Source organism: Dromiciops gliroides, chromosome 3 (assembly GCF_019393635.1).
Source record: "Dromiciops gliroides isolate mDroGli1 chromosome 3, mDroGli1.pri, whole genome shotgun sequence".
In the NCBI taxonomy this organism is placed as follows: Eukaryota; Metazoa; Chordata; class Mammalia; order Microbiotheria; family Microbiotheriidae; genus Dromiciops; species Dromiciops gliroides.
This window is the reverse complement of record NC_057863.1, coordinates 489,556,925-489,583,421: the sequence shown is the minus strand read 5'-3', so window position 1 is coordinate 489,583,421 and position 26,497 is coordinate 489,556,925. Positions and strand designations below refer to the sequence as shown.

Here is a 26,497-nt window from a genome sequence, read left to right as displayed (position 1 = left end):
TCCTGAATCCAAGGGTCGGTGCTTTATCCACTTATCTACTGCACCACCTGGCAGCCCCCAGCCATGTTTTTTGATTCCTAGTCTAATACTCTTTCTACTCTTATGCATTTCAAGAGCAGTGGTATCCTAAGCTGTATTTATCTTGCTACAAAATAAATTATATATGTTTGGTCCCAAAGAAAAGATAGAAGAAAGCACTACCCTCTAGAGTCTTTGGCTTGGGTGAGGGACTATTGTTGTTCAGTAGTTTCTGACTCTTTGTGACCCCATTTGGGATTTTTTTGGTAAAGATGTTACAGTAGTTTTGCCATTTCCTTCTCCAGCTAATTTTACAGATGAGGAAATTGAGGCAAACAGGGTTAAATGACTTGCCAAGGGTCACACAGCCAATAAATGTCAGGGACCGGATATGACATTAGGAAGATGAGTCTTCCTGATATCAAGCCTGGTACTCTATCCATAACACATAACATATCCACATCATAAATTAAAGCTAAATAAATTAATGAATTAGGGTTGAATTAAGGTTAAATAAAAACAAAAGACTACAGGAATGGAACACAGCAGATAGTGTCATACTTTTCCAATGTATTGGTTAGTACCACTGAATTCTTCTATTTTGTGTTATGAGAGACAGCTGGTTCACTGGGATAGGGAAGGGAGAGATACATCATAAATTAAAGTTAAGTAAATTAATGAACTAAGGTTGAATTAAGGCTAAATAAAAATGAAAGTCATCATTAACATTTTAAAAAATTGTCTATTGTACAGAAGTTTACTTTTGCGCCCTTCCCCATCCAAGGCTCACACTGGGAGGCACTATCCCATGGAAGGCTTGCCCCACCCTGCCAACCTCCAGCCAGAGGACTAGCATCTTACAGATTTGCCCGAGTCTGCTCCAGATAGTTAGGCTGACTCTAAAATACAAAGGGCACACATTAAACTCTCTGCAGGGTCACTGTAAGCGTTGTGCTTTTCTTGGGACTGTGACAGGCATTCCTTCAAGCTACAGGAGGCTAACACCCCAAAAAATGCTGAAGAAAAATCTCAGAGTCGTTGTCCCTTGTATTAATGAAAAGTCATTTTCCCCATAGTACCTAGATGCCTAGACAAGAATGCCATCCCCCTGTTGTTGGTCCATAGCAAGACCTGTTAGCTCTGAGAGTGAGTCCCTTCCACTTAATTTGGTGCACAAGAGAACAGGAAGAGTTAAAGGCAGGAGAAGATAAGGAAAGAAAGGAGACGATTAAAATAAGTGAGTTCCCTAAGAGAGTAAAAGAATGGGCGCACTTTGTGAAACAGGGCACACTTTAACACAGCAGCTGAAGGCTTAACCCAGGAATGGTGAAGATCCGTGGCCCTTTACTGCTAGGAGCTATTAGAGAGCCCTGGGAAATCTGTCTCCTACCTATACTCAAGAAATTTTTTTTAAATAAATAAGGAAAGCAGGTAGTAGAGATAAAGATCAAACAAGACTCCTGTCCTCAAAGAACTGTGTGTGCTGCAGTGGGGCACTAGACTCACAAGAGACAAATTGTAAGGTGTCTATGAAGCTCTTTGAGGTCTCAGGTTGAACGAGGCTATACAAATGCAATGTTCTTTCATTCATCTCTATGAAAAGTCTCCAGGCAGGAGCTGAAAGAAAGCCTGGGGATCATGTGACCACCTCCACTGTGCTGGGCACTAAATACACTGGGCTCATTTATTTTCTCCCCGCTGAGATTGAATGAAGCTAAACTAGCAAGGAAAGGCAGACTGCTACTTTTCCCAGAAGACAGTTTCAACAATTTACAATTCATTCACACGTAAATATCCACCCAGAAGGGGGTGGAAAAGCCTCAAGGAGTTGGGACTATGTTGCTGTGGTTGTTGTTGTTGTTGTTGTAAAACCTGTTTCCTGGGGAGGGGGGGAAAACATAGATGATTGATAGGTGGAAGTGACCTCAGAGATGAAGAAACCAAGCCACAGAAAAGGGACTTGACTTTCCCAAAGTCATAAAGGTCCTAAATAGGAGAGCTACATTTAAATTGTGGTGAAATGAGGAAACGTCCTGAACTTAGAGTTCATCTGGGGTCAGAGGGTGGATCTGGTGCTAGCTACTCATGCAACCTTGATCAAGTTACTTCATTCCCCACCTCCGGGCCTCAGTTTCCTCATCTGCCAAAATGAAAGGATTGGACAGTCTCAAAGGTCCCTTCTGACTGAAGAATCTCATAAATCCAGTTCTGACTCCACATCTAGGATTCCTTCCATTACATAGCACTGCCTCACTTAATATGCACACACAATCATAAACAAAAAATTGCGTTTTTTTATTTGAGCAATTAATAATAATCCAACATTAAAGAATATTTATTAGGCATTCATGTGCACACAGTACTTAGCTGGGCAAGCAGGGAGTATGATATATTTTTCTAAAACGTTGTAAAATTGTAAAAAGGTTTACAATTTTCGACAATGGGAATGCCGCCACCCAAAAGAGCGTGCAGAGACACACAGACAACTGTACATACATCAAGTATATAGGTTAAGCTTTTATATTTCCCACAAAACCTGGCACAAGTGATTTCAGTGTTATGGTCATGGGGATGGAACTATGAGTAACAAAAGGAACATGTTCGGGCAAGGTGATTGTGGTAGAAATAACTCTGAGTAACTAATTTTTAAATAAGGTCCATTCAAAGTGACTGCAGATTTTAAGTGGGTTAATCAGTTAAGATAAATTGCTGTCCTTCAATTTAGAAAATGTATCCCCGGAGATGTCATTTCTTATGCACTACTTGTGGTCTTTATCTCACAAAATTATTCTTTTGAGATTCCATTTGTAAGAAGAGGGGATGGTTCAGGATAGAGGATAGGATTTGAAATGAGGAATAATAATGATGACACCCACCTCTCCCTATAGCTGTGAGTCAAGTAAAGTCAACAAACATTTATTAAGTTCCTGCTATGTGCCAAGCACTGTGCTCAGTACTGAGGATACAAAGAAAGGTAAAAATACTCCTTGCCCTCAAGAAGATTACAATCTAATAGAGGACACGTATACTGAACAAAATGGAGATGATCTCAGAGGAAAGGCACTAGTTTTAAGAGGATTCAGGAAAGGCTTCTTGCTAAAGGTAGAATTTTAGATGAAAACTGAAAAAAGCCAGAAGGAGGAGGTGAAGAGGGAGGGAATTCCAGGTATAGGGGACAGCCTGTGAAAATGTGCAGTCAGGAAATGGGGTGTCTTGTAAAATGATAAAAAAAAATAACAAGCATTTTGCAGTACTTAAAACACTATCCAACTATGAGACAATCCCCTCATTTGCTCTAAGGTCACCTTCTATGCACTCTCTATCTTGTATGTTCCTAAAAACAAATATATTATTTTTTAATAAAATAAATCTATTCTTGTATATTCTGATAAATTAATGTTTTCTTCCTCATCAAAATATAAGTTCTCTGAGAGCAGGGACTGCTTTTGCTTTTCTGTATATCCCCAGAGCTTAATAAATGTCTGTTGATCCAAAAAATAAGAGTGTTAGATAAGGTGATCTTTGAGGTCCTGTCTGATCTAATATAGTGATAAAATAAATTGAAAGGAAATAAGAAATCAGGGATAATACTGATAGTTTGGAGAATGGCTGGAAATAAGTAAGCAGAATTCTAGTGCCCTCCCTGTGGTTATCAGCTGTCACCAATGTTTACAATTCCTGTCATTTCCCTGAGTTTTCATATCAAACATATTTTGATGCTCCAACAGTATCAGTTCATATTTTAGATTCTAAATCTCTATACAACTTTATTTCAGTCATTCTTAGAAAATGGTGTGGTAGGAATAAAGATGTAGGAGACCCTTTAGGGAAAAGGTACCCAAGAATTAACAGATTCATGTTGTGTGTGTGTGTGTGTGTGTGTGTGCATGTGCATGTGTGTGTTGGGGGGGTGGGGTGGGAGTAGAGTTGTGGAAAAATGGTCAATCCCTATCTTAAAAAACTAGATTTATTTCTCATCCCATGTGCTAAAACATTTATTTCAGTCAAGACCTTTCAATGGCTTAAAACAAAGCTTCTTAAATTGTGGGTCACCACATAACTGAAAGGGAGTCATGAAAAATCTGGCAGCAAATGTTTGATTTATATACCTATTTTATATACCTATATACACAAGGTCACATAAAAATTTCTTGGCCAAAAAGGGGTTGCGAATGGAAAAATTTAAGAAACCATGGATTAGAATAACTCTTTTCACTTTAATTTATTTCCTTGTCTGTGCACAGAATCACAGATGATTCAAGCCTGGAACAAGGAATAAGGTGTTAGCTGATTTTCCTGAGCTTTACCGTCTGGGTTTGGAAGGGATGGGCACAAATTCCTCAAAAAGAGTATAGTCAACCAACTCTTGATTATTCAGGGCCAGCTTGTTCAGTTTAGATTGGATTATCTAGGATTTTCCTTCTCTACCTGTTTGAGATTTGCTTTTAGTTATTCTCCTGATCATCAAGCATCTCTCGCAGAGAGATGGGAAAAGGAAGAGAAGAAATCTGTTCACTCATCCATTCAACACTTATTAAGTGCCTTCGATGTGTTGGTTGAATTAGGTTAGCTGCCAGGGTGCTTGTTACAAAGATAAATAAGACAGTCATTGCTTTCAAGGGACTTACGATCTAGTGGTGGTGTAGCTAGGTGGTGCCCTGGATAGAGTACAGAGCCTAGAGTCAGGAAGACTCATCTTCTTAAGTTCAAATCCAGCCTCAGACATTTTTTTAGTTGTATGACACTGTGCAAGTCACTTAACCCTGTTTGCCTCAGTTTCCTCATCTGTAAATGAGGAGAAGGAAATGGTAAATGACTCCAGTATCACCAGAGTTAAGAAAACCCCAGATGGAGTCACAAAGATTCAGACATAACTGAAAATGAATGAACAACAACAAAATTAATGGAAAAGGTAGTATTTAGTCTAGGTCTTGAAGGATAGGCAGGGTATCAATAGAGAAGAAAATAGGAAAAGAGTACAAAGGGGAACTCGGAAGAAAGTAACAGAATGAAGACAGGTAAGTATGGAACAAATTTAAATAATGAATTTGGCTGGATTATATGAGCCTGTGGACTACCTGAGGAGTTCTATGAAATAACAGGAAAGGTAGGTTGGAGTCATTTTTGTTAGATGATAGTAACCATGATTTAAAAAAAAAAAAAAAGGATCTGGGGGCAGCTGGGTGGGGCAGTGGATAAAGCACCAGCCCTGGATTCAGGAGGACCTGAGTTCAAATCTGGCCTCAGACACTTGACACTTAACTAGCTGTGTGACCCTGGGCAAGTTACTTAACCCTCAATGCCCTGAAAAAAAAAAGGGGGGGAAAAAAGATCCAAGTTTGATCTCAAAGGAAAAATATGAAAAAGCACTTCTGCTCACTTTTTTGTAGAGGTAGAAGACTATGGGAGTAGAATATTGGATGTGTCAGACTTTTTTCAATATGTTTTTCCAAAGTTTTTTTTTTTATTTTAATAAACCTTTTAATTTAAAGTTTTTAGTTCCAAATTCTATGCCTTCTCCCCTTCCTCCTTCTGCCCCCCCTCCCTGAGGTGGTAATCAGATATAGGTTATACATGTGCAATTACATAAAACATTACCATATTAGTCATTTTGTATATGAAAATTCAAATAAAAGAAAAAAAGAAAGTCAAAAATAGCATGCTTCAGTCTGTGTTCAATCAATATTAGTTCTTTCTTTGGAGGTGGATAGTATGCTTTATCATTAGTCCTTTTGGATCATCTTGGATCATTGTGTTGCTGAGAATAGTTAAGTTACAAAGTATTTTTATGGGATAGTTTTCTGGGATGGAGATAAGAAAGAATACAGTGAGTGGGAAATATAGGTGATGTTAAAACAAAAAGGTATCGATATAAATTTTATTTTTTTAAAAAAGTGGGAAAGAGATTGAAATTGTTAAAATGAGTTCCTAAATTAACCACAGATTCCATTGATGCATGCTATCCCTATACCACTAGCACAGAACACTGAAATTTGGCTCCATTTGAATGGGAGAAGGAAGGGTGGAGGCAAAAGGGAAAACGTGACGAGGTAGAAGATTTATAAACTAACCTGTCTGGGAAATGTCTGACACACTTCTAATTAATTATGTGACCATGCACAGATTTGAAAATGAGCTGACAATTTTTAGAACTAGAAGTTTTCAGATGTGAGCTCATCAATTTATATTCAGTAAGGAAGCATAATGAATAATAACAATCTAATTACAGGATGGGTGGTTCTAGATGTCTTTGGTTACTAACAATTTTGGCCACCTTTCAAGAGCACTGATTTCCAATGGAAAGAGATGTTCCTGGAACATTCCTTCACGGTATCATTGGAAGAATAGTTAGAATGCCCCTGGGAAGTTATCAAATCATAAGATGGAACTATAAGAAGATGTTATCCTCTTTGCTTTGTAGTAACATCTTAAACATTTGAGATAGCCACTGAATTATAAATAACAGAGTTCACTTTGGAATATTAGCACTAAGACATAGACCAAAAAAATTATTTAAGAATATAGACACTAGGTTTATTGGCACATTTATGTGGGTAGAAAAAGACTAAGAGGAATTATTTCCTTCTCCAAATTAAACCAAAAGAAAGCACAGAGCTGACCCTCACATAATTCCTTCAATCTGTGATCCATGGATCAGTGAGAAGGTTCCCTCAGACAGAACAAATCACAATTCATCCATTTCTTTTCATCCTATACAACTCTCATCCCTAGCCTCCCATAAATCCTCTCCAGTAAGCCACCTAATCACAGGGCCTTACTCCAGATCTCTTAATATCGTGTGGCTCCATTTGAAATGGGAGAAGGAAGGGTGGAGGTAAAAGGGAAAATGTGACAAGGTAAAAGATTTATAAACTAACCTGTCTGGAAAAATGTCTAACACTTCTAAATAATTATGTGACTCACACAAATTTGAAAATGAGATGACAGAATTTTAGGAACTGGAAGTTTTCAGATGTGAGTTCATAAATTTATATCCAGTATGGAAGCATAGTGAATGATCAGAATCTAATCACAGGATGGGTATTCTAATCTAATTACATGATGGAGTTCACAGAAGTTACATCCAGTATTCTTCCTTGCCTTGGTCAGTCTACTTCCTTTTTTGGGAAATCATCTTTTCTGATGATATCCTTTTCACTATTTCTCCTGTACAATTCTTAGCTGATATCTTACAATCCACTCATACTCATATTCCCTCTCAGTGCCCCTTCAATGAATTATAATTTTAATTCCTCAGAAACTGTGGTATTCCATTTTTCACAGTCATACAGCATCATCAGAATAAAACTGGTGTTAAAAAAATAGGTCTTATCAAAATATTCATAGCCTTATTGGAGGAGGAGAAATAGCACAAACCTGGAAATAAATGCCCACTGATTGAGGAAAGGCTAAACAAATTTTGGTATGCAAATATAATGAAATGTTCCTGCACCATAAAAAATGATGAATAAGAAGAATTCAGAGAAATCTGGTAAGATTTACATTAACTGATACATAAAATGCTGAATGCTAGATAATTATAATGACAAAGCTTGGCCCTGAAGTAGAAGGGGGGAAAAAAATCACTTTCCTCTATTCTTTCCTGGACTAGAGGACTATGAATATAAAATACTATGAAGACCTGGTGGATTAACTGGTTAGTTTTGCTGAACTTTTTGGTTTTTAATCTTTGTTATGAAGGATGGCTTGTTGGGTAGGAGAGGTAGAGGGATATATCCAGGAATAAAGGTTATGTAAAAACAAAAGGTATCAACAAAAATGTAAAATAATATAAAAATATAGGTGTTTCAGAGAAGAGCTTGAGGTTATTTAAAATAATGAACAATTTCCCAACTCTAGCTTATTTTTCTCCTATTCAATTCTATTTTTTTAACTTTTTAACATTTTTATTTAGAGTTTTGAGTTCCAAATTCTAGCCTTCTCTCCCTATGCATTCCTCCTCCCTCCTTGAGATGATAAGCAATCAGATATGTTATACATGTACAATTATGTAAGGTAATTCCAATTAGTAATTTTGTACAAGACTCAAACAAAAGAAAAAATGAAAGTGAGAAATAGCATGTCTTCAGTCTGAATTCAATCATTTTCAGTTCATCTCTGGAAACAGTATGTTTCATCATTAATCCTTTGGGATCTTGGATCATTGTATTTCTGAGAACAGCTAAGCCATTCAAACTTCTTCATCAAACAATATTGTTGTTACTGTGTACAACATTCTCCTGGTTCTGTTCACTTCACTATGAATCAGTTGACATAAGTCTTTCCAGGTTTTTCTGAAGTCATCCTGTTTGTCATTTCTTATAGTACAATAATATTCCATTACAATCATATACCACGGCTTGTTTAGCTATTTCCCAAAGTGATGGGCATCCCTTTGATTTCCAATTCTTAGGTACCACAAAAAGAACTGCTAAAATATTTTTGTACAAAAAGGTCTTTTTTTTCTTTTTGCAGATGTCTTTGGAAAACTAGCAGTGGTATTAGGGTATGCACAGTTTTATATTCTTTTGGGCATAGTTCTAAATTGTTCTCCAGAATGGTTAGAGCAATTCACTACTCCACCAACAGTGCATTAGTGTCCCAGTTTTCCTAAAGCCCCTCCAACACCCACCATTTTCCTTTATTGTCATATTAGCCAATCTGAGAGGTGTGAGGTGGTACCTCAGAGTTCTTTTAATTTGCAATTCTCTGATCAATAGTGATTTAGAGCATTTTTTCATATGACTATAGATAGTTTTGATTTCTTTGTCAGAAACTGCCTGTTCATATCCTTTGACCATTTACCAATTGAGGAATGACTTGTATTTTTTTTTTAATTTGGCTCAGTTCTCTATATATTTCCTGTTCAATTTTAGATACAATTCATTGCCCATCTGAAGCATTTGTGTACTGACTGACAATGCATATTATAATATAAACAATAGGTATCCTTCATTCTCTTAGTTTTCCTGTGTCTATAGTTAAGCTACACTATTTTGACCTATGTTCCAGGGATTAATGAAATCAGAATAATGTCATTTGCAAACAGAAGCCTTTGGAGGGACATACTATCTATAGAAAGAATTCTTCACTTAGAGTTCATGAATTTGTATTGTTAATATTTTGGTAAATATATTTCAATTGTAATCCAAATATATAATTGTAATCCTTTCATAATTCTATGCATTATTTTATGCATTAAAAACATTATTCTGAGAAGAGGTTCACAAGCTTTAATAGACTGCCTGTGGTGTCCATGATTTATGGGGAACCCCTCTTTCATTTGGACCCCAAGGACCATGGCAAACACCCTTGGCAAGTATACATATGTTTTATGCCTTGCTTCATATCAATAGTCAGAGGACTGCTAAACAAAATTATCTGTTATTACATTATTCAAAGACTTATATGATTTAACTGTGTTCATAGGAAATATCTTGTTAGAGGAAAGCCTTAAAGGCAATATTTTCCTCTATCTAATAATGTTTTGTATAGTTAACAAATGATAAACAGAGTAGAGTCTAATACTTGTTATACCTTTCAGTCATTTATGATAGTAAAGATGTGGTTTGCTGTAAAATATCATTTTACAAAAGCCTATATGTTCTCTCTCAAAGTGTTTCAAAAATGTTAATATGGGCATGAAAATTATTTTCATAAAGATTTTATAGAGATAAGAAAACAGGTATGTGGATCAAGGAATATTTGCAATATTGTAATATTGTAATAAGCTTTTAGAGGGTTTTTTCAAAGTGTTTGTTGTTCTTTTCCAGCAATCCTGACAATCAATCAAAACTATGTCATCTCCAGGACTGATCTCCTCTGCGTGTATGTACTTGGCATTTACTTGGTGTATGTACTTGGTCTGATCTTGATGCTTTCCTTATCTTTGTTTCGTTTAGTGGCATTTCTTCTTCCTGTGCAATGCATTAAGGACTGTAATATCAGTGTGTGAATATAGTAGACAAACTGTCATTGACAGAAAAAAAAAACAGTTTGCTATAAAAGTCTTGACAAATCTTTTCCAGTTTTTATCTTTTCACTGTCCTCCTGTCAGTGTCACCCCTAAGTATATTTGGGCTAACTTGGCTTGGTTGGGTCTCTCATCTCGCTTCTTGTAAATTTATTTCTTCCTACCTTTTCTTGATGTTTTATGAGTCAGTACTGATCATAACTTTCCACAATCCTCTTCTGCAAAATTTTACAAATGAGTTTAAATATTAAATCAAGGTTATACTTAAGAGCCAAATTGTTCTGCTTGAAAGGGAGATCAAGGGCTCACCTGCTAAAGGGCTTTACAAAGCTCTTTTTTTCTCTTCATTGTGGCAATTGATTATATTGGTTAAAGTTCCTTAGGAACTGATGATGACTTATGTCAATGTATGTTCTTTTATTCATTTGTCCATTTTTCAGAATCCACAGCTTTTTTACATAAATCACATTACGTGATCTCATTTTAATTCTTTTCTTTTAACTTTGTCATTGACTTTCATCGTTAACATGTTGAAGGTCTGACTCTGTAGGGACTTGATGATTCAGAAACAACTATTAGTAACTAGGGGTTTTTTTCTTAGAAAATAATTAGTTTCTCTTTTTTTGGTGATTTTACTTGGTATTTACCATTTCTGGCATCTCTCAACTCTGTTCTTGAAGAAAGCATCCATAATGCATAGGCTTGAGCCTTCTATGTAGTCAACAAGGCTTTGGCCTCTCCCCTAAATCATTTTTTCCCACATGGTTTTTACTTTTCTCCACTATGCCCACCTTTGCAGAGAAGTCCCTAATATTAAAGCATATGTTGATTTAATTTGAAGGCTATTATTAAGTTATTCATGGAGTTGCTCTGCTTCTTGAGCTTCTCCAACAGATGTTGACATATAGGTTACAAATAATTTCATGAGGGGGGTCTTTTTCTTTCAAATGCTTATCTTGAACAATGAAATACAAGATAACTAAACATCCTATTTCTTCTTGTCTTTGTATGCACAGTAAAATTCTCCCAACTCCTTCATCTGTTTCTCAGTGAAGAAACTGGAAGCCATTCTTCCATTAAGCCACAACTTTCTTTTGTCTTCTTTTTTCACTTATGGTGAGAATGCTTAGACTGATCTGATTCAGTTAATTCAGTGGCAGACCTAATTGTTGGTCACTGGTTTCTGGATAAAAGTCTCAAATTTAGAGTATTGACAGTTAATGTTTAGAGATAGTCTCTAAACAGTCTCATTTTTCCACCATTCTGCCCCTATCGATGTAGAAATACAAGGAAATAGCACAACACTGGGGGCCACCTTGCGTTTTTATTGGTTTCATGGTTTGCTATGGCTAAATAATTTATTATCAGGTGGCTAACCTACTGATTATGAGTCTCGACCTACTTGGTTAGGCTGGCCTTCAAAAAGCACAAAGGGTCTTTAGTCATCATACCCTGAACCTCTTCAACATGGTGGAATCAGCATGAGTTTCTGTCAATGCTTCCTTAGAAATTTCTCTATAATTGTAATAATATAATAAGCCTCTTCCTCTCATTCCATTATCCAGTCCAGATACTTACCACTTAATGTGATATTACTGCAACAGCTTCAATTAACTGTTTTCTCAACTTCAAGTCTCTCTCATCCAGTCCACATACCACTTTCCAGGTTCATCTTCCTAAAATATTACTTTTATTACATCTTAAGAGCTTTAACCAGCCCACAAATGCCTAATGCATCACACCAAAACTCCTTTCTCTGGAGTTTACAACTGCCATGATCTCACCTCAACCTAAATATCCAGCCTTACTTTCCACTACTCATCAGTGTGCAATAAAAAGAGCATTGGATTCAGGTCTGAAGACCTGGGCTCTAATCCTTGCTCAACTACTAATTACATACATACTTGTATGATTGGGGGCAAATCAATAGACCTCTTTGGGTGGGTCTTAATTTTTCCCTGTTTAAAATAACAGAGTTAAATTAGATGATCCCCAAACTCTCTTTCAATCCTAAACCCTATGATCCTACTATTATCCACTTTGTACCCTCTATTGTATGGGTGATCCATCTCTTCACTATCTCACCTATTCACTCTTGTTCTTAGCCCTTTGCTCTTGCTTACACTATTCCCTGCACCTGAATACCTTATCCATAGTTCAAGGCCTAGTTCATGCCCTACTGTGTTTTCTTGCCCAATCTGTTTAACTAACAGTACTCTCCCACCTCAAAATTTCCTATAGTACTATATATGGATCTTTTCTCTGTCCTTTCTACTTTATTTGTTCACTTGTGTACATTTCGTAGCCCATCCTCCAGTAAAATACAAACTACTTGAAAGAAGAGACTGCTATTTTTCATCTTAATATCCCCAACATCTAACAGTCTTTTACTACATTTCTTCTTGTTTAGTCATTTTCAATTGTATCCAACTCTTCATGATCCTTTTTGGGGTTTTCTTGGCAAAGATACTGAAGTGGTTTGCCATTTCCTTCTCTAGCTTGTGTTACAGATGGAGAATTGGGGCAAACAGAGTTAAGTGACTTACCCAGGATCACACAGCTATCTGAGGATAGATTTGAACTAAGGAAGAAGAATCTTCCTGATTCCAAGCCCAGTGCTCTAGCTACTGTACCACCTAGCTGCTCTTTCTAATATAGTGTTTGTGGAATTTAATAAATAGTAGAGGAAAACTGAGAAATAACAATTTCTACAGATGCATCATTAGTACATTAGCTTGAAAACTACTTTAGGATAATCTGAATAATTATTTAGACATGGGCAATAGGTAAGTTTATGTTGATTATATATCAATCCTATTATAATATAAACACTGTACTCCCACCTATTTCATATAGTAGGAAATAAAGGAGTTCTCAAGAAAATCTTAGTGAATTGGTGAGGAAATTCACAAAAGAAATAATGAAGAAAAATAAAAACATATGCTCAGGTACTCACAGGATGAGCCACAATGCATTGCTTCACATGCTTCAAACCCATAAACATCTTTGAAGGCAAAAGGCAGGAGCTGGAGCTGCTTAAGATGACTCTATTATCAACAATAAGGTCTAATTGAGAAAAAACCTTCTTCTTCAATTCAAGATTTTCTGGAGTGCATTCCTGAAAACAAGAGGAGAGAGAATTTTAATTACTACTAATAATGAGTACATTTGAGAAAGTTCACAAGAGCATTTCATGATTGGTTTTGTTCCCAAAGGAAACAATACAAAACCCACAAAAAGTACCAGCACCTTCCATCAGAAGTCTGCCAAGCCAGATGGGAGGGGTGATCTGTAGACAGGCTGACTATACACCTCAGGCAGGCAGACTGCCGCAAACATACAGAGTGTTCTTAACCACTGACTTTGTTTTAAGTGATCTGCCTCTCTTAACAAGCTAAAGAGCTGATTTTCCCAGAAAATAATAAGTGTAGAATTAGAACACATTTTACATCACATAATTTCCAGAGAGCTTTCTTTATATGCTTCTCTAAATGGTACATGACAAATATACAACTTAAAAACCAAGATACAAAGACAAAAGTGAAATGGCCCCTACCCTAGAGGACCTTATATTTTATTAGGTAAGATGAGCATATTCACCTGTAGGTATTTATCCAATAGAAGAAACATAACTGGTGGGGAAGCTAGAGCTAGAGGGAAGCAGGGACCAGAAAAGGCCACAAGTAGAAGATAATGCTTGAGTTGAGTATTAACAGAAATTTGGCATTCTCAGAGGTAGAGGTGAGGAGGTTCAAAAACCTGTTCCAGGTTTGAAAGAGGGCTGGTACAAAGGCACGAAGACTGGAGATCAACCATGTAGGAGAACATCAACAAAGCCCATTGGCGGGACCACCTAGTGAGAGAAGGGGAGCAAGACTGTGTAATAAGACTGAAACGTTAAGATGGGTCAGGTTGTGAAGAACTTTAGGAGCAAAAGAAAGAAGTTGGTTTTTGTACCTAGAGGTACTAAGGATAGTGACATGGATGGACCTTGACATTAGGAAAAAAAATTATCTCAATAGTTGTATGGAGAATGAATTGGAGTAGGGAGAGACCTGAAACAGGAAGATCAATTAGGAAGGAATAATCTAAGTGAGAGGTAATAAGGGTTTGAATGAGGCCAATGGCCATATGAGTGGAGAGAAGGGGACAGAGTCAAGAGATGTTATGAAGGAAGAAAGATTTGGTACCTTGGAAACAAGATTGGAGATTGAGAGTGACAGAGAGTGAGGAATAGAGGATATTACCAAGATTTTGAAGCTGGGAGATTGGGAGGATAGTAGTGTCCTAGATAGTAATAGGGGAGTTCATAAAAAAGTGTATGTGTGTAGGGGGGTAGATTTCAGGGGAAAGGGTGGGACATTTGCCGAGTTTGAGATGTCTATAGGATAGGATATCCAGTTTGCAACCAACAGGGAGATAGTAATGCATTCCTGGAGCTCATGAGAAAGAGATGGGCAGGACATATAGATCTGAGAGTCATGTGCATAGAAATGATAATTAAATCTTTGGAAGCTGATAAAGTCACCTAATGCAGAGAGGAAAGAGAGATGAAGGCACAGAGCAGAGTCTTGGAGAACACCACACAGGTAATATAATATCAAAGATGATCCAGAGGTCAGATACATAGGAGGGAACAAGTATTGCCATTTCATAAGAGAGAAGTATCATGGAAACCCAGTGAATAGAGAGTATATAAGAGGAGAAGGTGGTTAACAGTGGTGAAGGCCGTGGAGAATTCAGAAAGTATATGGATTGGGAAAAGGACACTAGATTTATCAACTAAGGGATCAATGGTGATTTTGGAGAGAGCAGTGTCAGCTGAGTGATAAGTTCTGCAGCCAGATTGCAAAGGATTGAGAAGTGAATCAGTTAGAAGAGAAATATAGGCAATGACTGTAGACAGCTTTTTCTATGAGTTTTACTGAGAAAGAAGAGGCTTAGTTTGATGAAATCTAGTGAGGGTTTTTTAAGGATGAATATGACATGGGTGTTTTCATAGGCAATATGGAAGGAACAAGTAGATGGGGAAAGACTGAGAAGGCAGAGATAATTGTAGAGCTAATCTAAACTATAGTTCCAAATATTTTTGAGTACCCTTTTCCAACAACAAAAAATCTTGATGACCTCCCTGTGATGGTAAATTCACTTTTTTGTATCCTCTGATTCAGAAAATACATGAGGGGGGAAAAAAACCTACCATGCATTTCAGAATGCTATTAAATAAATTTATACTTCCTTAACATTGAGACCTGGGTTCAAATATTGCCTCAGTTACCTTCTACTTATGTGATCTCTCAGTCTCATCTGAAAATTGTGATGATAATAATAGAACAGGTTAATCACAAGGATCAAATGAGACAATATGTATAAAGTGCTTTATAAACCTTAAAACACTATATAAATGCTTTGTTCAGTTGTTTTAGTTGTATCCAGCTCTTAGTGACCCCATTTGGGGTTGTTTTGGCAAAGATATTGGGGTAGTTAGCCTTTCCTTCTCCTGCTCATTTTGTAGATAAGGAACTTAAGCAAATAAGGGGAAGTGACTTGCCCAGGGTCATACTGCTAGTAAGTGTCTGAGACCAGATTTGAACTCAGGAAGATGAGTCTTCTTGACTTCAAGCCTGGTATTCTATCCACTGTGCCACCTAGCTGCCCCATATAAATGCTAGCTACCACTATTACTGTTTATTATTATTGTTGTTGCTATTGTTATTATTATGTTCAACAAAACTATATGTATGTTTAAAAACAGTAACATATCTGTTTGCAGAAGATGTTTATTTATTATACAAAGTCATTTAGTGAGAAAGATCTCTTGGAGTAAGGTCACTGATTTTTCCCCAAAGTGCCTGCAAGTCAAAGTATGGGAATCATCACTCAAAGGTACAAAAACAAGGTCAGATCCTCCTGAATTTTCCATTTAGAATTTTGTATCAGAAGGTGCTGCTGACTAGGTAGATGGGGTCACCCCAAACCACTTGGGACTCAATCTAGTTGATGGGGGGGTGGGTGAGGAAGGTAGATGGACATAGTGATCACTTCTTTGTGTTTATCTTCTGCCCACCCACTGATTCTCAGATTTTTCCATTTCACTGAAATTTAGGTAAATGAAATTGTTCATTTCATTTGATGAGCAGAGCTCATAAATAGCACTTGAAAGCTAGGTCGGTGTAGACCCTCTTATTCATTCAATCAGCGGTACCACCCAAAAGAAGGTTTCTATTTAGATTTAATGTTGTGCAGAGGCTCTGCTGTGCACTTAAATCAGCTGTGTAAATATCCATCAGGAGGCATAAATTTCACTTCTACTTGATCTACTGGAGTTAAAACTTTTACTCCACAGGGTGGGGAGTTGATGTTGTGTTTGTGTATACTTTTTCAAAATATCACAAACTATGCGGGAATTTTACTGAGAACAAAAGGTCAGAAAAGCACCACATTGCAAAGATAGAAAAAAGTGGAGTCATTTAAGAACTGTAAAGCCCATTGTATTAAATCTCCTTATCAAAAAAAGCTACAGTAGCTGCCTAGTTGTATTGAGTAATTCCTGGATCAGTTAAGTTTGCGAGTTGAGTTGAGTTTAAATAGATTCTTTTAGCAAAGCCAGAGACTAGGAGTGATGCAGATACAGAGAGAGCTAATAAAAGAGGAGCCATGAATGAATGGCCTTATTGTCGCATGCCCTGCAGATTCTCCCCCTGAAATTCTATGCCTTTCTTCAGATCCTATGATAATCAAAGAGGTAAGAAAGCTTGAAAGTAGGAAACCCAAACCTGCTATGATTATGTAAGGTTTTTAAATGGCACATTTGCTTGAAGTTCCTTTTATAGTGGCCCAATTGTATTCGATTTGTTGGACCAGGGCAATAATGCCTCTGTCCATGTCAAGCTTGGAGTCACTTTCTCAGACAAGGGATACTGACTCCCTAAAGAACAGAGACAGGGAAAGCAAGACTGAAATACTATGAATCAGGAACTTCATCACTTGCTGCCGATTACAAAGCAGAGAATTCTGCAGCTATTGTTTGCCCTGAGAAAAAGAACATCAAACAATGAGGGGGCAAAACAGCCCCAAATCTATGCAACAGCCATATTCTCTTTTTAAAAAGAGTGCAGGAGCCAGCTAGGAATCCACCTGGGCATTTTAAAGTTGCACTGCCATATTCCTGTGAAAATCCATGACCACAAAAAGCAAATTCTTGTCCAAGATTCCAGCAACTACAGGAGGTATCAAGCTTGACTTTCAATTTAATCCAACCTCAAGAGCATCTAACTGGAAGAGTCAGTTACATGCCAATTTGTCAGCTTTCCAGGATAACCCCTTGGAGAAGGGGAGCTAGGCAAGCATTTTCTTCTAAAGCTTCTCCTTGTTACACTCAACTATTTCATTTACATTTTCTAAAGCAAATAAATTCTACGTTGCAAATATTATTACTACACCTGCAGTTTTAAAATAGTTGTGATATTTTATCAATTCAGATTCTTTAAAAAAAAAAAGCAACCTTTTTGCTAAATAAAACAGAATCATAGGAATCTGCAATGTCCCTCACTGTTCAAATGAGAAACTTCGTGAATTACTTCAATACACTCAAAAGGTACTTTATATTTAAAGTTAAGACTTCTAAAGAAGTTCCCCATCTGATAATTTTGCAGGGGGAAAGCAAAAAAGGAAGAAAAAAGGACTGAATTCATTAGTGTCATAACAGAGGAGCTTTCTTCCTTTTTAACTTGGAAATGGAAATAATCTGCCCTTTAAAAGCTGTTCCAATATCTGTCACTGAATCTTCAACTTCATTCAGGCGGCTAATGATAAGATTTGCTTTGCTAATAATAAATAACAATAACAGGTAACATTTATAAAGCACTTAAAGGTTTTGCAAAGCACTTTACATATGTTATCTCATTGGATCCTAAAAAAAAGGGGGGGGGGGCAGCTAGGTGGTACAGTGGATATATCACCGGCCCTGGAGTCAGGAATACCTGGGTTCAAATCCAGCCTCAGACACTTAACACTTACTAGCTGTGTGACCCTGGGCAAGTCCCTTAACCCCAATTGCCTCACTAAAAAAAAAAAAAAAGCCCAGGGCAGTAGTTGCTATTATCACCATCCCCATTTGACATATAAGAAAACTGAGGCAGATAGAAGTGGATTGATTTGCCCAGCATCACACAGCTAGTAAGTTTTTGAGGCAGGATTCAAAGTTGGGTCTTCATAACTCCAAGTCCAGCACGCTAGCTAAAGACTTTTTTTTAAAGTTTAAACATCCACTGAATCCAGTTTCTACTTCTCTGCACACAGACCCTATAGCCTTTTCCAAAAAGGTACCAACATCTGTCAAGAAGAGAATGTTTTGCTCCAGAGAACATATGAATGGGTTTACGGGGGAATAGATAACAAATTAGATTCTGCCCAAGGTCTCATCTTCCTTTCCAAAACTTCTAAAAAGTTGGCACATTATGTATAGGTAGTCACTGTACCTAATCTAGAAAACCGTCACTTAAAGAATAACTGGCATGTGGGGATCATGTATTAGAAATCATGTCATTTCCAGAAGATTATGTGCAAAGATTACAGGGATTCTTCTTGTTTCCTCTTGCAGTGTGACTAGAAAGAACACCAGATGTGGACTCAGAAAAGTCAAGTTCAAATCTTGACTCTGCTACTTCCTGCCCATGTGATATCAGGCTCACTTCTCAGGGGCTCAGTTTCTTCCTCTCTAAAATAAAGAGATTGGACTCTATCAGAGGCATCAAATATGCACCTTCCAGCCCAAGGAGCCCACAACACTCCTGGTATAATTGGTAAACATTTAACAAAATAAATTAAAATGCAATAAAATAGATATTATATTTTAAAACTAAGTCAACATGCAACCCACAGGGCTCCTTTCATACAAACTCTTTGAATTTGACACCACTAGATTAGATGAGCCCTCTCAAAGGTCTTTTTCAATCTTAAATATATGATCCCATGAACTCAGGACCATGGAATTCCCTCTAGGAGGTATGCTGGGAGAAACTGGGATATGCATGGGTTTAAATATTGATTGTGTGTCTGTTTCCTTTCTCATTCCATAGAATCTTCTGTAATTTTTACAAAATCACTCATTTAGGATTGGGCCAAAGTTCTTTCCAAGAACAATGACAAGAATCTGTGATTGTAACAGACAGTAATACTGCCTTCATACGTACTGTTAGTTCTATTGTTACGTTTGTAAATCATATGATGTAAAGGGAAGAAATAAAACTGAAAAGTCATTCAGAAAACCAACATGCTAAGAAACCAATGTATCAAGTATAATTTTGGGGGGGGGGCAATTGGGGTTAAGTGACTTGCCCAAGGTCACACAGCTAGTAAGTGTTAAGTGTCTGAGGCCAGATTTGAACTCAGGTACTCCTGACTCTGGGGCCGGTGCTCTATCCATTGCGCCACCTAGCCGCCCCTATCAAGTATAAATTTAATGACAATTTATTTGAAGATAAGACTTGGGAGATAGTGGCAGCAGAGAACCTACAGAAGTCAGCAACTTACACAGCTGTGTAATTAAAGAGATTATATATACATACACAAATATGTGTATGTGTGTGTATATATATATATGTGTGTGTGTACACACACACACACACATGCATATATATTCAATTGTATATTCACTTTACAGATAAGAAAAATGTTCAGAGAGAGACAAGGTCTCATGGCTAATGGGGCTAGGACTGGAACCTGAGTCTTCTTACTCCTAAATCAGTGCCCTTCCCTCTGTGCCATCCTGCATCCCAGATACAAATTACAAAACTCAGCTTGGAAATGATCTCTCTTCAAATGAAAATTTAGAAATTATAGTAACCAACTCCTGTCTTTCATCCAATCTATTCCTATAACCCACAGACATAAAATATGAGTGTGAACCTACCAGAGACCCTTATTCTCCCTATGGTACACACATACAGGACTCACCCTAATTCCTTATTCATTCCGAGTGGTTCCAAATCAATGGAAAGAATCCACCAGGGACCACACTCACAAAGAAAGGGCAATTAAGGAAAGAAACCTGATACCACTATGGGCAGTGGTTGTAAATCCAAACTCTGGAGTAAGCCACCGCTCCTAAATAGCCCCAATGCTCTCATATTGTTTCTCAGCCAAGCCATTAAACCAGTCTACAGTCATGAGAGCTAGTGGGCTGTTAGCCCGGCCTATAATTATCCCCCTTTCCTGGAGATATAATCATCACCAGTATTTTCCCACAGCTGGATACTTATATCCTTCTACTAACAATTCCTATGGTAATGCAAGTAGGTGCACAGGCTCAGCCAGCTAGTTACATTCATAGGAATGGGAAGAGGAGAGGAGAAAAGAGTCAGAGGAGGCTCAGTGTCCACATAAAGGCAATACAACTACAATGGCAGCAAGCAGAAATGGAGCCACTTCTCAGAGACCAATGTCGCCCTGACCAATATCTCTGTTATTTGGCCATTGCTGCCATCTTGTCCCCACTTGGTGATGTATCATACCACCAGAACTGACCTGGTGCAAGAATTCACTTTTTAAAATTTATTTTAAAATTTATTTAAAATTTAAATTTAAAAAAATAATAATTTCTGGATTAAAACAAGTATTTCCACAACATAGTATAATTTTTTTAAATGATTGTACACAATACTGCAAATCTACTATGCCCAACTTGTTATTCCTTTCAAATATACAACAAATTTATCATGTAAATTTTTCTTCCCTCCCCTTCCCCCACTCCACTCTAGAGATTATTACAATTAGACACAAATAGGTATATGAATGTGTGTGTATATACACACATATATTTATATATATATATATATATATATATATATATATATATGTAAAATTGTTCTGTACATTTATTTATCAGTTCTTTCTCTGGATGCAGATAGCATCTTTCTTCATATGTCCTTTATACTTAATTTGTGTATTTATAATAGTCAACTCATTTGCTCAAAGTCATTCCTAAAACAAAATTGTTGTTACTGTATACAATATTCCTCTTGGTTCTACTCATTTTGCTCTTCATTATTTCATGCAAGTCTTTTCATGTTTTTCTAAGATCACTGAACTCATCATTTCTTATAGCACAGTAGTATTACATTATGACCATATACCACAACTTGTTCAGCCATTGCATCTCTGCAATTTCCAGTTCTTTGCCACCAAAAGGAGAGCTGCTATAAACATTTTAGAACATATATGGGTTCTTGGGGCAGCTAGGTGGCACAGTGGATAGAGCACCAGCCCTGAAGTCAGGAGTACCTGGGTTCAAATCCGGCCTCAGACACTTAACACTTACTAGCTGTGTGACCCTGGGCAAGTCCCTTAACCCCAATTGCCTCACTAAAAAAAAAAAAAAAAGAATTCCCCCATTGGGAGAAGTAATCTATTTAACCCTACAGGAAAGTAGGAGGGAAGGGTGAAAGAAGGGAGGGCAGAGCAGGGGAGGGGGCAGTCAGAAGTAAAACACTTTTGCAGAGGAATAGGGTAAAAGAAGATAGAAAATAGAGAAATATCATGGGAAGGGAATAGGATGGAGGGAAATAGTTATGATGATTGACTATAATGGCAAAACGTATGGTACATGCTTTGCTGGACTATTGTGAAGAAAATTCTTTGTCAAGTTTAAAGTACTATATAAAAGTTATGATAAACAGGATGCTATCAGAAAAGCCTGGAAAGACCTACATGAACTGAAGCAGAATGAAATGTACTGTATACAAAATAACAGCAATAGTTTAAGATGATCTGCTGGGAAGCATGTGGTTATTTTCAACAAGGCAATGATCCAATATAACCCTGAAGGACTTATGAAAATTGCAACCCATCTACAGAGAAAGAACTGATGGTATCTGAAAACACACTGAAACACATTTTTTAAATTTTGGTTTTTGACAATTCCTTAATCTGAAGTTTTGTTTTTTAACTGTTTTCTCTGATAACCTAGCCAATGTGGGGATGTTTTCCATGACTACTCATGTATAACTTATATTGAATTGCGTGAGTTCTTGCGGGTGGGAGGTAGGAAGGGAGGGAGGAAAAGAAGTTGGAACACAAAGTTTTAAAAAAATGATGTCAAAATTTGTTTTTACATATATTTTGAAAAATAAAATTCTAAACAAATAAAAAATAACAAAAGAAGTCCCTGTTGGCCTCAGATATCCATTATTTGCCCAAACCAAAGCTTTAGATCTGTCCACAGCTTACAGGCATGGACTCTGTGTCCATCCAGAGCTCATCTAAGCCCATTCCTAGATAGGACACATTTGTCACAAAGTAAAAATGGGCTAATCTGGGAGACAAGGGGAAACCCTTCTTACCAAAAGTCTTCAAGCAGAAATTGAATGACCATTTGTCAGAGACTCTACAAAGGGGATTCCTATTGAATTTCAGAATGAACTAAGTAACCTCTAAGGTCTCTTCTAGTTTTGAAATTCATTTGATTCTGTAACATCAGTTGCCCACAACTTTATCACCATGTCTCCCAATCTCCCATGAACCTTCTCTCCACTCCCTTCTATCCTTCCCTCAATCCTCAACTTTTCAGTTCCCTTTTAAGTGCTGTGTTTTTCCATTAGAATTTAAGCAATTTGAGGGCTAAACCTTTTTTTAAACTTGCATTTGTATCCCTAGAGCTCAATAAATGCTATCTCCTGCCTATCTGTGATCAGGAAAATGTGACAAGAACAACCCAAAACAGTAAAATTCCCATTGGGAACCCTCAATCACAATGTTCTTTGAAGGAGGCCCCTCCAAACCAAGGAGTTCAGTGATCTTTTCATAGTGGTGTCCCGATTTGATAGCAGTACTGATGCATATCAAATATATGAAGGGCAATAGCTGAGTTGAGATAAAGTAATAAAAAGCAAAAACATCCTTAGGCCTCAAAGAATCCTTGGAGGAAATAAAATAAGTGGTGTCTCTTTACATAAACATTTTTACCTTCTTTCAACATTCCCCAAGACAGAAAAGAAAATGGAATAAAATCAGGTAATATGGTTTAAACATAATCTCTGTAAGTTTTAAAGAAAACACACTTGACCTGAAAAATGTGTGCCTTCCAAAAGAGTATGTCCCAGGTGGTTTTCTTTTGATTAACTGATCACTCTTGCTGATGGTACTGCCTTTGGAAAAGATATTTGCCAATGTGTAGTCAGTAGTATTCTGAAGTATTTCAACTGCTTGCCAAGGCAAAAACAGTCTAAGTTTCAGAGTTTGATGATATTTTGCAAGTTTAAGCTTACTGAATGTTGTGAGAGTGCTTATGATGGAGACAATACATAAATACTTAAGAGAAGCAGTTTTGATGCCCTGAGCAAGCTTCATGAACATTCCCTTGTATGAAGTTTTTAGGATAAATTAAGGGTAGGGTGAGGGTTAAAGAATGTATACAGGAAAGATACCCTGAGGCACAAGGCCCCATAGGAGAGACCCAGGACAACTCAGAAGAATCAAGGTAGGATTACAGAGGAAAAGGGAAGCAGGCTAGACCAGAGATGCAACTACTCCTGGGGTTCAACCACTAGAGCAAGGAAGTTTCCTATATAAAAATACTCATTATTCCTGACTAGGTTGAAAGTTCACATTTCTGGTTGCTGAAAGACTATGAGCACTATATGCATACTCAAAGTTTTGGCACCCCAGAGGAAGCTTTGGTAAGTTTTTCCAAACTCTGGCTTCCATGGGGAAAAGGTTGTAGGAGAAGTAGAAGAGAAAAAAATAAGAGAATGAAAACCTGTAGATGATATGAAGGGTTTTAAACTAGTGAAGAAGGCTAGAGACTAAATTTGGAAAAACACTTAGTGGAAATTAAGGAAAAGTTAGAATAATCTTTAGGCCCAGATATTGGTTTCAGGCTGAAAGTACAAAATCACACACACACACACACAAAATCAAGCTTCAGAAAAATCAAGGAGAATTGGGTAGAGAGTAGTACCTGAAAAGGGACACTCAAGCAGTAGAAGCTGCTGCAAGACAAGGCAAGTTTAATAAGGAAAGGAAAAGAGAACAATTAGCATATAAAGCAAAATGGTAGAGCAAAGAAAGGGTGATGGATATGCATGTACAGTTGTTGAGACTTAGTAAAGAAAACTGGGTGAAGTTGTCACATTAAGTGGTGATGACTGGCTCTAAAAATTTTAGGTAGAGGGACAGAAAATGAACTGTGGCATATGTATAAATGCTTAAATCATTTCATAGAGTATGTAGGATGATGCCTCATGTGTATGTTAAATGATGGTTTGGGTGGGGGGCAGCTAGGTGGCCCACTGGATAAAGCACCAGCCCTGGAATCAGGAGAACCTGAGTTCAAATCCAGTCTCTGACACTTGACCCTAGCTATGTGATCCTGGGCAAGTCACTTAACCCCGATTGCTTCACCAAAAAAAAAAAAAAAAATTAGGTAGAGTTTAGAGTTGAGTTGTCAACATTCAAGTAGTTTTTTTTAAATTCCAAAAATATCAACTAGTATGAAAAATCGAGTCAACCTGAAACCACTGAGTCTGGAGATGATTCTACTTTAATTTTTCCTTAATTTTCACCAAATTTTTCCCCAAAGAAATTTCTCCCTCTATATTTCAAAGGGACAATGAAGTTCCTAAAGGAAACAAAAAAGAGGCTGCAGTGGGAGGGAAAAAGGGGATCTGAGTTGGAAAAGGAGAATCTTGACCCTTATCAGATGTTAAAGAATGAATGTTGGGGCAGCTAGGTGGCACAGTAGATAAAGCACCAGCCCTAGATTCAGGAGGACCTGAATTCAAATTCAGGCTCAGACACTTGACACTTACTAGCTGTGTGACCCTGGGCAAGTCACTTAACCCTCATTGCCCTGCCAAAGAAAAGAAAAAAGAATGAGTGTTACAAAGAGATAAAGAAGAGGGAAACATTTACTGCCTACTATGTGCCAAGCACTGTGCTAAGCACTTGACAAATATTATCTCATTTGGTATTCACAACAACCCTGGGGATGAGCACAATTATTAGCTTCATTTTGCAGTTGAAGAAACTGAAACAGAGATTAAATGACATCCAAGATCACTCTGCTAGCAAATGTCTAAGATGTCTAAATGTCTAAGTCAGGTCTTCCTGACTCCAAGCCCAGTGCTCTACCCAATGTTCCACATAACTTCCCCTGGTAAGGAAAAGAACTACTGCATGATTAAAGTTTTAAAACAGAATTAAGATTCTTCTTGCAGGGGGCGGCTAGGTGGCGCAGTGGATAAAGCACCGGCCCTGGATTCAGGAGTACCTGAGTTCAAATCCGGCCTCAGACACTTGACACTTACTAGCTGTGTGACCCTGGGCAAGTCACTTAACCCCCATTGCCCCGCAAAAAAAAAAAAAAAAAAAGATTCTTCTTGCATAGGAGGGATCTGAAAGTGTTGAAAAACTGCTTTTCCTCCCCCCAAAAATGACGTAGTAGAACCACAGAAGCTAACAAATGAGAGACTGTCTATAAAGTTAGGAGAATTAAAATCATGATTCCTTGCTCAAGACTGCTAAGGTTGATATTCTCTGACTTGATAGTAACAATGGAAAGGCCTGCTTTCTTCTTAGAGTATGCATTGAAGGCAACAGAGAATTTCCCAATATTTAGTAAAAGAGGTGACAATTATTCTCTTTTGGTGATTTCCATGAGCACAAATGATAGTGCTAAAAAGAGCCTAAAAAGCATTGCCAGCAATTGTTATCTTTGGCAATAAATTGAAGGCCACAAGGGTAACAGGTTGAGTTTTCCTCACTATGAAGAAGACAGATTCAGAAAAGAAAAATTAAGCTGGGAAGTGAACAGCTAGCATAAGAAGGTGGTGTCTAAGAATGAGATTTGGACTTCTGACACACAACTTAATATATAAGGATGACAGAATTGTTGCCAGGGATGGAGTACGCCTAAGAAATGTTGATAGGAATGTATTTGCCAGGTCTCTTGATAATAAGATGAAAAGAGCTTTAAACTAAAAAGACTGGGGAAAGAAGAATGGTGCTTAGGTATATCCCCCAAGCTATATACTACAAACAGTAGTAGCTACTGGTGAGTAGTTGAGAATAGCAGTTGAGAAACTGAGAAATTCACAGGAGACGAAATCCAAGAAAAGAATCAGTAGCAAAACTATCAATAAGAGGAATTAGATATACTAATGAAAAGAGGAAAATGTAATCCTATTAGAGATACTACAGAGAGTTGGTGTGATGAAACTGATGGCTTGACTATGGCACTAGGTAAATATACTTTATTCAAAAGATACAGGACAGGTAAAAGAGGATAGGGATGGAATAGCATTGTATATTAAGAAAGTATACTTGTGAGAAAATAATCTAGGACACAAATGGGGAAAGCGTGAAGTGTTTGGGTGAAGGCCAATAGAGGAAGAAACAGAAGAGATTATTCATTGCAGTATACTATAGACCACTTGGACAGAAAAAAAATTAATAAACCAGAAATTGAGGAAACCTGTCACAAGCCTGGCATGGAGGGATGATATGGTA

At 37.3% G+C, this 26,497-nt stretch overlaps 1 protein-coding gene across 1 annotated transcript in view; it reads right to left on the bottom strand.

Annotated features, from left to right (window-relative positions):
• The window catches only part of CRYL1 (crystallin lambda 1), a 178,598-nt gene that overhangs the window by 62,994 nt on the left and 89,107 nt on the right, over positions 1–26,497 (bottom strand). Inside the window, exon 4 of the mRNA XM_043997794.1 lies at positions 12,948–13,109. Coding sequence (XP_043853729.1) covers positions 12,948–13,109 — 162 coding nt within the window. The remainder of the gene's footprint in view (positions 1–12,947; positions 13,110–26,497) is intronic.